Source organism: Xiphophorus maculatus, chromosome 11, assembly GCF_002775205.1.
Source record: "Xiphophorus maculatus strain JP 163 A chromosome 11, X_maculatus-5.0-male, whole genome shotgun sequence".
NCBI classification, from domain to species: Eukaryota; Metazoa; Chordata; class Actinopteri; order Cyprinodontiformes; family Poeciliidae; genus Xiphophorus; species Xiphophorus maculatus.
Window position 1 is genome coordinate 31,962,761 of NC_036453.1, and position 13,741 is coordinate 31,976,501.

General features: G+C 39.1%; 2 protein-coding genes across 5 annotated transcripts in view; one reads left to right on the forward strand and one right to left on the reverse strand.

Moving 5' to 3' along the window:
- LOC111610154 overlaps window positions 1–349 on the reverse strand; it is a 66,728-nt gene extending 66,379 nt beyond the window's left edge. The window contains exon 1 of the mRNA XM_023342942.1: window positions 85–349. The gene's annotated coding sequence lies outside the window, so the exon portion shown is untranslated. The remainder of the gene's footprint in view (window positions 1–84) is intronic.
- LOC102221621 (angiomotin-like) overlaps window positions 1–13,741 on the forward strand; it is a 64,841-nt gene that overhangs the window by 22,822 nt on the left and 28,278 nt on the right. For all 4 annotated transcript variants that reach the window (XM_023342928.1, XM_023342930.1, XM_023342929.1 and 1 more), the window contains 5 exons: window positions 366–510; window positions 2,792–2,884; window positions 3,302–3,447; window positions 11,220–11,369; window positions 11,896–12,092. In XM_023342928.1, the coding sequence (XP_023198696.1) occupies window positions 366–510; window positions 2,792–2,884; window positions 3,302–3,447; window positions 11,220–11,369; window positions 11,896–12,092 (731 nt within the window). The remainder of the gene's footprint in view (window positions 1–365; window positions 511–2,791; window positions 2,885–3,301; window positions 3,448–11,219; window positions 11,370–11,895; window positions 12,093–13,741) is intronic.

Here is a 13,741-nt window from a genome sequence, read left to right on the forward strand (position 1 = left end):
TCATTGGAGTTTCTCCAATGTGGTGAAGACAAGCTATGTACATCCCTTCTCCAACACACTTGAATTAAATGAAGCGCTCCTTACCAGACCTCTGCAGAGCTTAATGACTGCTGGTGAGTGTATGTTGGAGCATAGATCTAAAAGTTGCAGGATAGTGGCTCTTGAGGACTGGACCTGGACACCTCTAGCGCAACCTATCTTTTATCAGTACATCATACTATTGAGTTGCATAAGAAGCTCAAAGGTGGTAAGGGCACTATGTTAAAAAATAACTTGTGTCTGGCCATGAATAGCTCTAATAATTGATACTAAGTGGGTATACATCAATGAATCAGTCACTGAATGTATGCTTTGTTTTGGGGTAGTTGGAAACAGAGATACAGCTAGTGTCAGAGGCCTATGAAAACCTTGCCAAGTCTTCCTCTAAGAGAGAAGCGTTGGAGAAAACTATGAGGAGCAAGTTGGAGCTACAGGTGCGCCGACTCCATGACTTCAACAGAGACCTGCGAGGTGAGAGCTGAGAAAAGGATCAATTATTTACTATGTTGTAAAAATGCTTTTGAAAGCTAGACAGTAGTTCATTGTGAATTTTAAATGATAATATCATAATTCAGTCAAAAATAACGTAGATCTAATTATCAGACAATATTAAGCATAAACAGGTAAATATCCACATAAAGAACATTTATTGAACAAAACATGGAGCTTATTGTTCATTTGTTAGCTTTGGAATTTCTTGAGTTAACTGAAGTTTTCTAATAATCCATTATTCCCCCCCACTCCATCATCCTTTTTTTCACTCATCATCCATGAGCTCTAAAGTCTGGGTGGCTGCTTTTAACATGAGTAACTCATTTTGCAACACCACAAAATAACTTGATAAATAACTAGGAAATAGTCTAATATTTCCTAGAAGTTACTCAGCCATTGTCTACAGAATACCCACTGGCCACTTAGTGAGGTTCACGTTGGTGGTACCTAGTTAGACCCACTTCTTTTTCTTTATAACTGCCTTAATTCTTCATGACATAGTTTAAACAAAGTATTGGAAATATTTCTGAGGTTTTGGTCCATAATGACCTTACATCATTATAAATGATGTAAGGTCATTATGTCAGGTGCACATCCATCATTCAAATGTCTTGTTACATCACTTCCCAAAAGTGCTGTGTTGGATTGAGACCTGATAATTGTGGAGGACATTGGAGTACAGGTATCTTGCTGTCATTCCCTGGTAAAGCAGGTAGACTCTATTTAATCATTACTCACCAGATACTATGAGTTCCAAATTGTATCAAGCAAATATCTCTCACACCATTAAACCACAAACAACTTAAACAGTTGTTGCAAGGTAGCATCAATCCATGCTTCCATGTTTTCTACACCAAATTTTGACCCTAGCATTTAAATGTTTCAGCTGAAATTTAGATTTGTCAGAGAGGGTAACGGTTTTCTGTATTTTTGTTATTCAGCTTTGAGGAACTGAATTGGGTGTTCTGCATAGTTACAAGCCCACTGTATATTTTCGGTTCTTTGAATATTTCATTGTAAACCTGAGAAATGGTTGTGTATAAAATTTCTAAAAGATCACAAGTTTCTGAAATAACTGGTTGTGAGTTACAGTATGTCTGTGTACATGCTGCTAATAGTGGAGAAATAACTTACTCTTCCAGGAAAATCATTCATATGCCATCATCGCTGGCGATGCCTGAGCATTCCTGGCAGACTCTGTTATCAGAAAAAACTTGTAGTGTAACAGAGAGCAAGAATGAGAATAAGCACAACAGAAAACAAAAATGATTGACAGCTCTAAGAACCTCCTCCTGGCTCTGATTGGTTGTTTCTAGTTAGCACTGGGAGAAAGCAGAGGAGCTAGATTTTTTCATAGATTATCTGAGTCATACCATACTGTCACAACAGTGACAGTTTCAACACATATGTGAAAAAATATTTTTTGTAAAAGTTACATATTGCAGCCTTAAGGTTAAAAAAAGAGTGATGAGTAAGTGATTTACTTCAACATTCTTATGTTGAAGTAAATCTTAGTTTTCTTTTGCAATTTAGGGTTGCATTTCCTCTTCGGCTCCCATCCGGGAACCTTTACCACAGTTGGATGAACTTTATACATTTTAAAAATATTGAAAATTATTGTCTCAGGAACATGAAGCAACTTTGAGATGAACTTGTTTCCTTTACTTTTAACATGGATATCTATCATTATGTTTCTGAACTCCTCAATCAGCTCTTGCATTTGCTTTCTCTGCTCCGTATTGGTGCGGTAACCCAATTTGTTTACCTTAGATGGTCTGAATAAAAACCTTGAATGCTCCTGTCATAATATGATTTTATATTTAGCTTAAAGCGTAGCTATAATGCAAGTGTTAGTTGTCTCTTTATGGGTACCAAGAAATTTAATTATATTATTTTAACATATCAATAAAATAATTTTAAAAAAAGTTGTTTTTATGACTTTATTTTCTGTGTCTCATTCCAAAGGCATGTGGGTATACATTTAAAATAACAAATACATATATTTAAGAAATAAAGCATTGTTGTAATTTGCTGTAAGGGTAATCTAGGCGTCTTCAGACTGAAATGTAACCACAGTTTTTATCTCTCATAAAGGTTAACAAAAAATTATCTTATCCAAGCCATTGGGTGACTTTTCCCACTTTTTAGTAAGACTTGTGACAACTTAGCAAAGTGTTAAAAATGACAGATTTTTAAATGATTATTAAATGATTATTTATTTATGGATGTCATGATGCGTTTGTCTTGTGTTATTTTAAAGAGCGCATGGAGACTGCTAATAAACAGCTCGCCTCTAAAGAGTGTGATAGCTCTGAAGACAATCGGAAAACCATCTCCCAGCTGGTTGCTCAGAGTGAGTAACAGACACACACAGGCACATACACACGTGACTGCAATCCAATTGTGCATTAGCTTAGAACATTTTTGAAACAATTCTGAAATTAGATTTTGTGTATTAAAATTTGAAAGCCATACCATGATTGCTCCAACTTGTAAGTAAATGCATTTTTGATTTTAGAAGTGCTTTCCAGTATTCCTTTTACTAGAGAAAGTTCTTTAGGGGTGTTGTAGCTGAATCAGCTTTCATTGATCATTAGATTTGTTGGAACTAAATTAAGCTGACTATAGGCAAGAGCCATGAAGCCAATGAATCAGCAGAAAATCTGTTTTTAGGCAGGATTCAGTCTACATGCTTCAAAATACACAAAATGATGGGGTGCTTTATACATACAATGACTATAAATGTTTTTATTTTCTATTATTCATTAAGAAAAAGAAATTCTGCGGGAGAAGGAAAAGCTGGAGATGGAGCTGAATGCACTGCGCTCAACTGCAGATGACCAAAGGAGACACATTGAGATCAGAGACCAAGCACTGAACAATGCCCAGGCAAAAGTGGTTAAACTGGAGGAGGAGGTGAGAAAAATATAGATTAACTTTGTGTCCTGATATATTACTAAATTCTCTCAACAGATAAAGAAGAGGAGACATTCTGTTAATTGGACCAGATAACTGCAAATGTAGATCTTTGGGATTTACTTCACCCGCATTTGCTATACACTCGCATTTGCTATAGAGCAAATGCCATCCATCCATCCATCTTCTTCCGCTTATCCGAGGTCGGGTCACGGGGGTAGCAGCTTCAGAAGGGAGGCCCAGACTTCCCTCTCCCCAGCCACTTCTTCTAGCTCCTCCGGGGGAATCCCAAGGTGTTCCCAGGCCAGCCAAGAGACATAGTCCCTCCAGCGTGTCCTGGGTCTTCCCCGGGGCCCCGAGTGTTCTATTACAATGTCAAACTAGAACTGCAAGCAGTTATAATGGGTTCTTCATCCAACCCATCAGGTCCTCCCCATGCACTGCCCCACCCACTTAGACATCATTTGACATGCATTTTAATATGTGTTCCATACCCGAAATCGAACCTGCAGCTTCAGAGTCCATCACATTACTCAGCGAGCTATTTCACTGTGCTTACTCATGTTGGCTGAGAAAATAAATTCAAAATGCATTTATTGATCCCGCAATGAAATGAAGTGAAATACACAGCTCAACCCAGAATCAAACCTGCAGCCCTTTGATTCAGAGTCCATTGCATTACTCACTGAGCTATATTGTTTAATGCACTCATGTGCATAGTAAAACAGAAAGAGGAGATTCGCTGGCATTTGATTAGGCATTGAAGGCACAGGACTGCATTATTTTAAGATAAATTATACAAAAATCTTAATTGTGAATGTGTCCTGGTCAGTCCCAATAAAGTATACCTGGATTAAGCCATTAAAAGTTGACAGGAGTAAAATGCACAAATGAAGCACCCTGACTTTGATGTTGACTGGCTATACTGTTGTTGGCCCAGATAAGGTGGGTTTGGCACCATCATGTGGCCAATTGGGATGATTACACAATGTGGTCAGATCACACTCCTTTATACTTCCCCTGCTTATAACTGCTTTTCACATATAGAAATATTGAAAATGTCCCTAAAATGTTCCAGTTTGAGCTAAAATCTGAAAATTACACCAAATAATGAAGCTTGCTTCTCCTTTATAATATATTTTTATGCTGTTTTGTTGAAGTATGAATAGAAAAAATGTTGTTGTTTAATGTTGTTTTTTCATTTGGAAAAAACGATATTAAACATTACGAGCACTTAGTGCACAGGTGTCAAATTCAAGGCCCGGGGGCCAAATGGCCCACCGTTTCTTTTTATGTGGCCCTCTAGACTCCATATTACATCTATAAATCCTTCCAGTTTCTCACAAATCTGCAAAATTCACACAAAATTAACAAATCTCCACATTTTTTTCTGATTTTACTGCAAATTTTCTCAAAATTGGTCAAACACATCTAGTTTAAGTGACAGTTTAAGTGAGATCAAGTTAGGCTTGAGAGCAAGCCTAACTTGATCTCACTCGATCAGTTACAGTCGGCCTGTAACTGATAAGGCGTCGGCGAGTAATAAAACGTCACATTTAACTTTATATATTAGCGCGAATATCGTAAAAATTCCTCACAAACATTTATAAATTTAAGAACATTCTGATTTTTGATATGCCCCAATATGAAAATGAGTTTGACACCGCTGACTTGGTGTGAAAGTTTGATTTGCTGTTATTCAAACAAAGAAGCTCAGATTCTTACTAGACTTTGAAGAATGACTGAGGCTGATGTGTTCCAGTTTGTGAGCAGTTTAGTTAGGATGGAGGAAGATACAGATTTTTGTGTTGAAGTCAACCGTTAGAAAAAACAGAGTGAAGCATATGAAGATAGATCTATACATAGAGTGGATGAAATGTTCAGAACAATTCAGAGAAAGCATCCTGAAAATTTGAGCTCATTTGGATGAATGTGTGATTTGTTTTAGATTTTTTTTAAATTTTGGAGGTCAGATGTAGTACTTTTCACGTTCTTGTTAATAATCCCCCCATACTTCAACCAACCATGACCATATTCAAAATACAAGTTAGGCCAGGGGCGTGGACGTATGTGCAAAGTTTGGCGAAAATCCGATCAGTGGTTTTTGCGTATCAAATTTTTTGTACTTGGTTGTACAAAGGAAATTGTGAAATGTTTTACGGTTCCAAAATTATGGGCAATTAAAATTTGCAGCTACGTATGTAGTGATGTTTAATTAGCTGTTATATGTCGTAATCAGTGATTGCATAGTTACTTTGAAAAAGTAACTTTAATCAGATTACTGATTACTAAGTTACATTAAAAGTAACGTTTTAGTTACTTTTTCAACTTCTGACAACAACGCTGCGCCACCTGTGAAAATTGCATTAAGCTTTGCTAATACTTAACTGCAAGTTATTTTATACTGGTAATGTCAACAATGTTTCTCCATTCATAAGGTTTACCTGAAGGGGAGATTGTTTAATGGTTACAACAGTACAAAGAAAACTTTAGTAATTTTTGCATGTTTGGTCTGGAAAACTCTAAACAGGATTTTAGAGTTCCGGCTCTCCCTGTCCCAGCATCCAGGTTCTGTGTTACGGCCCTACGTTTGTTGTCAGAGCGCAGCACACAGCACTCCTCCTGCGGCTCCACAACTCAGATGGCCTTCTGCACAGATTTGTGAAACTTATCTAAATATCAATAGCATTTAGTTGTGAAACTTTATGGACACGTTCATTCGTGGCTGTTTTCACATTTATTGTGTTCATATTAGTCTTGATGTTTGCAGTTTTCTGGTGTTGCAACACGAAGCTCGACATCAGTCACAGCAAATATATTAACTTGACATTAACAAAGACACAGCGAGACAGATCATCCAGGAAATGACGAACAGGGAGAGTCTGACTAAAACTAACTGCAGGTCAGACAAATTCTGGGGCTTATTATGTGTTTTTGCTTATATATCAAATAAGCAACTTCATTTTCAAAAACGAGCCAAAAATATGCAACCCGTGACTCATTAACTTTGGAATTGACTTTAGAAAAAACAAGCCCAAAGCTGCTTATAATAATCAAACTTGGCCACAGAAATTCAAAATAGCTCTTGTTTTTCAGCAACAAAATGTGCATCTCCTTCAATTGTATATGTTTCTGTCGCTGCTGACACTGTTGCATACAAACGGTGATCACTCCCCCAGATACGTAGAGGAAATAAAATTTAAATACAAAAGAAAATAGTAATGCACATTGATTTGGATAAGTAACTTTAATCAATGCGTTGGATTTCTTGTCACTGAAAAAAGTGGTCCGAAGTCAGTAACGTGTTACTGACATCAATGGTTGAAATTGGGCAAAAAATAAAAAAATTGCCAGAATGACTTTTAAAAAAAATCTTCTTTAGCTTATATTGGACCAAGTTTTATTGGGCTCAGAGTTGATCTTAGGGGGCGAGATTGGTTTTCGCTAATGCAATGTTCGTGGCTCTCTGGTGAGAAATAATCCAGACTAAAAACTTTCGCACAGTGACTCATCTGTTGGAGAATCTTTCTACGAGACTATGCCCATATCAATTTTGTTCATGGGACATGCCATTTTTGAGTTATAAGCATAAATATTGCGCCACCAACAGGTGCACATGCCTGAGTATGTGTAAATGAGTGTAGCGGTGTGAGTGTTGAAGCCAGATGCAAATAAAAGTTGTAAATAAGTTCTGGGGGGTGGGGGGGAGGTAGGCAGCAGTATCAGTTTCAGCGAAGAATAACATATTATAAGAATGGAAAAACAGAGTAAAAACAATAGGGTCCTCTGCTCTGCTGGGAGCAAGCGAACGGTCATGCCTTGCATTGGCTGTCTGCTCGCTTCCGCAGGCTCAGAACCCTAATAAATAAGGGAAAAGGCAACAGCCCCTGCCTTATGCTTTAAAGTAGTTGGAAATAATCTGAAACAAAGCCATTTGTTCTGACTTCATCCACAGATCTTGAACTTTGATCCATCTACAAATATTTGACCCAAATCCAAATTGTTTTAATGCTGTAAACAGGTAAATCAACTCTATTCTGTTGAATGTAGGGATGCTCTGATCAGGTTTTTTGCTGCCGATTCCGGTACTGATCACTGATCACTGCCGATTGCCTGGAATGGCTGTTAATTTTTTACTTTAGGTATAAATGATGCTATGTTATCTGGCAAAATGGAAAAATTATCTGCCAATAAATTCACCTAATTTAGACATAATTACAGAGCCCTCTTGGGGACATGGAGAAAATATTTTCTTTTGCGTTATCTCGCAAAACATTTGTGTTTCTCATGATTTGGAGCTTAAGAGATGGTGAGGCAGACGCAGTGGACCCAGGTAATGGTGAATATGTTGATTTAATGATAAATGTGTACAGAAATCCAGGCAGCACAGGTGAATTAGGAGACAAGGAACTCAACAGTGGTAGCACTGGTATAGAACTAGGCAACAAGAACAAAGACATGACACAGTATTGACAAGGATTCGACAAGGAACAAAAGACACAGGTGGATTTAAATACACAGATGGTAATCAGGGAACACAAGACACAGTTGGAAGCAATCAAGGTGTAAACGGGATAACATAGAGACTCAACTGAATACAAAGCCTAAATAAACCCACAGAAAACCCAAATCCTCACAGTACCCCCCTCTCAAGGCGGCTCCAAGAGGGTTAGGGTTAGGTCCAGAAAAAAAAGTCCAAAACAAAAACAACCCAACCAGGGTGGGCGGAGGGGTGCTGGACGGAGGGCCAGAGTCTAAACCAAAAATACCATGAAAGAAACAAAACAAACTGAGTCCAAAAACAACAAAACACAGTCAGGGCAGGGCCTACCGTGAACTGCCCAGTGGATGATATAGGAGGCAGACCCATGCTGGCCGGTCCAGAGGCCAGGAATGGCGCAGGAGGTGGACCGATGGTGGCGAGTCTCAAGGCAGGGAATGGCTCAGGAAGTGGACCCATGGTGGCGAGTCCGGAGGCCGGGAATGGCACAGGAGGTGGACCTGTTGTGGCACAGGAGGCGGACTCCTGGAGTTTGCCTCCAGGCCTCCAGGTCAGGAGTTTCGCTCCAGGTCTTCCTGGAGTGCCGACAGACTACACAGGTTTGTGCTCAGGCAGCTCAGGAAGGCTAGGCTCAGGCAGCTCAGGGTCTTGGAGGGCACTGAGAGACTCGCTGGAGGGCTCGCTGGGAGCACATTGAGTCTCCCTGGGAAGCACTGGGAGGAGACGAAGAGTCACTTGGAGGAGAAGAGGAGTCACCGGGAGGGGCGGAGAACCCACTTACTGGGGCGGAAGGTGCGGCTGGTCTTTGTGACGGAGGGGAGTCTGGAGCTGTGGAGGAGGATGGAGATCAGAAGATGGGAGTATCCGGCATTGGCGGAGGTGGTTCGCCGATAATAAGAGCAAAAGCTGCTTGGCAGTGCCACTCCGCCTCCTCCAAGGATGGTCCATTAATGGTCCATCCATCTGATGGATGGACCATTAAGTCCATCCATGGGAAACGAGGTAACCAGTCCCGCAGGGTGATGACACATCTGGTGGCTACCTCTAAGCGTCTCTGGGCAGAGCAGGGATAAGCCACCATATCAGTAAAGTCTCTTACAATCCATTGAAGAGGTTTAAGTTTCTCTGGGTTCATTATATGATGTTTCCTTCTTTCTTCTTTTCTTTTACTTCTTGTAGCTAATCTCACCATTTCTTTTGGTCTGGTCTTCTTATGGGCTGCTGTACTTTCTGCTTTAATACAAGGTTATGTAAGGTTTTTCCATGAATGTTAATATCTCGTTGTGAAAAATCTGATGTATATCTCTTTCTTAAATATAGAAATGCACCACAAACACACGATATAAACAGAAACTTTCCGTAAGTAGGAAAGAAATAAAAATACATCCAAACTATCTTGACTATTTGCAGGGTAATGAGACAGTTTTGTATCTCTACTGTGCTGGTAGTCTGAATGGTAAAGGGCCATTTTCATGTGCAGTTCCATCTCAACCTTACACAAACAGACATAAACATGCAGCGAATACATTGAGTTTCAATCAGTTTTTTTGCTGCAAAGACTTAATAATAAACATGCTTTTACAGAGGCTTTGTTAGAGCCATTTGAATGAAATAAGTAATTATTAATATGACAGGAGCAGACGGCTTTGACACTGGGGTGGTGGGTGCGTCAATGTGGGCGTGACTGTCACCAAATATGAATGGGAAGGTTACTGGCGTGCTGGCTTTGTGTGTTTGAGGACGCGGCACTTGTGCATTGTTTGTCCTGGTCAGTCTGTGTCACAGTCCTTGTAAAGTTTGATTCATGATAATCAAAATGGAATAAATCGATAATTGTGACAGAACAAAGAAGTGACCCGGAAATGATTGACACGCGCGTCGGACAGATGAGATTCCCGGAGTTAACCCAGTGCGGCCCTCTGTCACCATTTCCTGCACATTTAGGCTCTTTAAACATGCATATATTTGAAATATTAAATTGACATTCATGACTGTATACAAAATAGACCATCAAATATTGAACGCAAAACTTATTGAGAGGGAACACAAAAGTATTGCGAAGTAACGCAAAAGAAAAAAAAATCCCCGTGCCCCCTGGAGGATTCCGTACATAATTTTACATACTTTAATACATATAAATCTTTTGTTTGTTTGTTTGATTTACATGCTGCAGCTTTAAGCAGACGTTCGGTGTGAGAGTTCAGTCTGGTGGAGGTTGAGCGGCTCTACATCTGTAAAATATTACTACCAGTAGCTCTTAGCGGCGGTCCAAGAGCGAGAGCAGAACCAGCGTCTTACACCGCTAGCTCGTTGACTTAAATTATTTTTCAGGTTATTTGTTTAGCTTTCTGACCGTCATGCTCTTCCGGGTGAGTTTTGGAGTTGTGTGCTGCTTTACCTGCTATCTGGCCGCTCCGGATGTCCTTTTTTCCTGCATTGAGCCTCGATGTAGCCAAACCCCGTCAAGTGTTTGTTTTTTAAATGCCACATTAGATTCGTTGTGTTGATGCATTTTGACGTGCTTCACTAATGTAATTGTCAACACGCAAATTCACTCTCAGAGCGTTATAGTTACGACAGGATTTATTGTGACTGGCCTATGAATGAACAGGGTCCTTAGTCTGTTTTAAGTGGGACTGAGTTTATAGTTTGCATGAGCGTTTTTGACAGCTTTTCATTTACCAAGGATTCATTGTAAACTGACTTCAGTATAGATACGAGTTTTGAAGAAAATCTCCTGAAAAACTCTATGGGTAGTTTGATAAACTTTACAGCTCGCTATCAAGTGGTTGGAATACTGAAACATATGACAGGCTTCAGACTTCTCTTCTCAAAAGATTTTGAAAGCCAAGTAGCATTCTCCTTCCACTTCAGACCACAACCTGGGGTCCAAACAAACATAAACAAAAAAAACATAAAAAATACAATGAGAGTTTGTTGAGAAAAAGTTGAATAGACATACATACTTTACAATGCTTTTGAAATGCACCTTCATACATTTACACACAGTTATGATACTGAATATCTATGACGTTCAATCCTTCATTAAGTTAATTTCTACACCGTCAAATTTTCTTTTTGACACCTCTAACATGGATAAGAACATCTGGAGAAAGTCATATTTTTTAATAAGTTGTATTACTTTGTCTCATACTCTGCTGAAGAGGATGGTTGATTATAAAGCCTTTTATTTTACTGTGGCAGAGAACAAAACACTAAAAGCGTCATTGACAGTAACTTAAAAGGAATATGTATCTATATGTATCTGCAGCTTAAAAAAAAACAAGTTTATGTGGAGAAAGTGGAAAGGATGCAACAGGCTCTGGCCCAGCTCCAGGCAGCATGTGAAAAGAGAGAACAACTAGAACACCGTCTTCGTACAAGACTGGAAAGAGAGCTGGAGTCTTTACGTCTGCAGCAGGTAACCATTTCACAATTCTGTATTGCTAAAATATCTCCACAGTTCTGTATCAACCTTGTGATATTTCACTGCTAGTTTCTAGCTAAAATTAACTATTGATTTATATGCTAAATTCAGAGCAGTTTTTTCTTTAAACCTAAATGCTCTCTCATATGCACAGGTGGAAGGGAAGGCAATGTAGCTCTCACTCTGATTACAAAACATGAAACCAGTAAGCCACCACAGTGATAACAATAATGTAATTTAGTTTGCTGCATACTGTTCTTTGAGCTATGCTTTTAAGTTGATAATGATTGCAAAGATGAAGCTGTCTTTGGATCTACTGCTGTCCAAAATACTGCTGTTCAGATTTTAACTAACAAAACCAAAACATTGATAACAATGATGGAGTATAGAGCTATTAAAAGGAATACTACCTCAGACTATCGGAGATGAATGTGTGAACTTTTAGAAAATGTTTTTCTTGTGTCTTCTGCATGTTTTGTTTTTTTCCCATCAATCTTCATGTGTTAATCATGCCATTCAGCGTCAAGGAACCTCACAGAGCAGTGGCTTGGTGACATCAGAGTACAATGCCACAGCCCTAATGGAGCACCTAAGAGAGAAGGAGGAACGCATTCTGGCTCTGGAGGCTGACATGACTAAATGGGAGCAAAAGTATTTAGAGGAAAGTGTAATGAGGCAGTTTGCCCTGGATGCTGCCGCGTCTGTTGCTATGCAGAGGTGAGATTTTTGCAGTTGAAGACAACATCAGGTTTCAGGTCTAAATTTTGTTTTGTGTATGAAAATCTGTTTTTCTTGTCTGTTTTGTTTTACAACATTATGACAACTGGTCATAATGCTTAGTTTTCACCATAAGTTGGAAACCAAGTACAGGCTGACTCTTTTCAAAGCTCGTGAAAAAACTATGTAGACAGTTCAAATTCAGATTTCCCCTCAATCTGACGGTCAGAATACTGAGTTTAAGTAACTGACAATTATAGTCATGATGAAATGACAACTTCCTCCCTGGACTTCTGTGGACATTGACAAAAGGTGAATAGAGAGCAAAAAAACTAGTAGCCTTTCTGTCAATCGGCTGAAGTTAAGCCAGCATCATTAGGCAGTTTTCCATTAGACCATCTCTAACCTGTTTGATCCCAGTCCACCCCAGCCAGAATAATTTTCCATTAGTAGATCTGACCCGGCTCTGGCTGGCTGTTTTCTGATTCTCGTACCTAGTTCAGGGGTAGTACTAGCCGCACCGAGCCAGGGATGGCACCGAAGGAATTTGATTGACAGCTGGCACCATTCCCTGATTGGCTCGTGATTACCTCACAGCAAACTCCAGAACAATACTATGGTTTAGCTGTGGAGAACGGACATGCCATCTGCTATCAGAGAGCTGCTCAAGGAGCATATTATGAGTTTAATCAGGAGCATCGCCAGAAACTCATGCTTTAAGTTCTGCAGGACTGTAAACAGCTGCACTGTAATAAATCTCTGTAAAATCTACAGCATGAAAATACAGTAAGGTGGCTGGGTTTTGAAAATACAGCTCTTTATTGTGATCTGAAATGCGTATGGAAAGTATATGGGACTTGATTGGACTGCTGGATCACGTGCGGAAATTTACAGCTGTACTGTAAATTTTTAATGAACAGTTGCATTGTGGGATATTTACCAGCTGGAGGCGAACGTTCACAGGCTAGACGGCGTGGCCAACAATGACTTTCACCGGGTAAGTACATTTAAATAAAAACATTATTTTGCAGTTTTGTGTTTGTTTGTGTAAGAAAATATATTTTATGTGGTTATATTGAGCTACTCTTGCTTGTTTGCTAAAGTTAATTTTGGTTATTTCTCAGCTAGCATTATGTGCAACACAAGTGATTTTTAGTTCAGTTCACCTAGAACAGTGTTTCTCACCCTTTTTTGGGCCAGTGCCTCGCTATCAAAGAATTTGTAGGCTACTTTTCACCGAATATTATTTTATTATTAATATTACTATTACTATTGTTGATGTTTTGATTTTTATGGTTGTTTCTGGATGTATCGTCCAAAATAATTTCCCAGATGGTCAGAGTGGAAAAAAATATTCTTATGTGCAATTTTATGATGTTAGTTGTTAAATATTGCACAATATGACCAGATAAAAGATGCACAACAATACAAGTTTGAACTTTGAAGTGTTTGCAAAAAGACAGTGCTCTGCAACATTAAAACATGGGTAGAACTGCACTTATGTCAATCATAACTCTTCTTCTCTTGAGTGTTTCTGTCAGTTTCTGGTGGTGCAGCTCTGTGCTGCCTTCAGGAGAATGGGACATCAGAGTATCATCCATAAAATTTCACCCACATGGCATTTACTGTGTAAACCAGAGCTTTCAGTG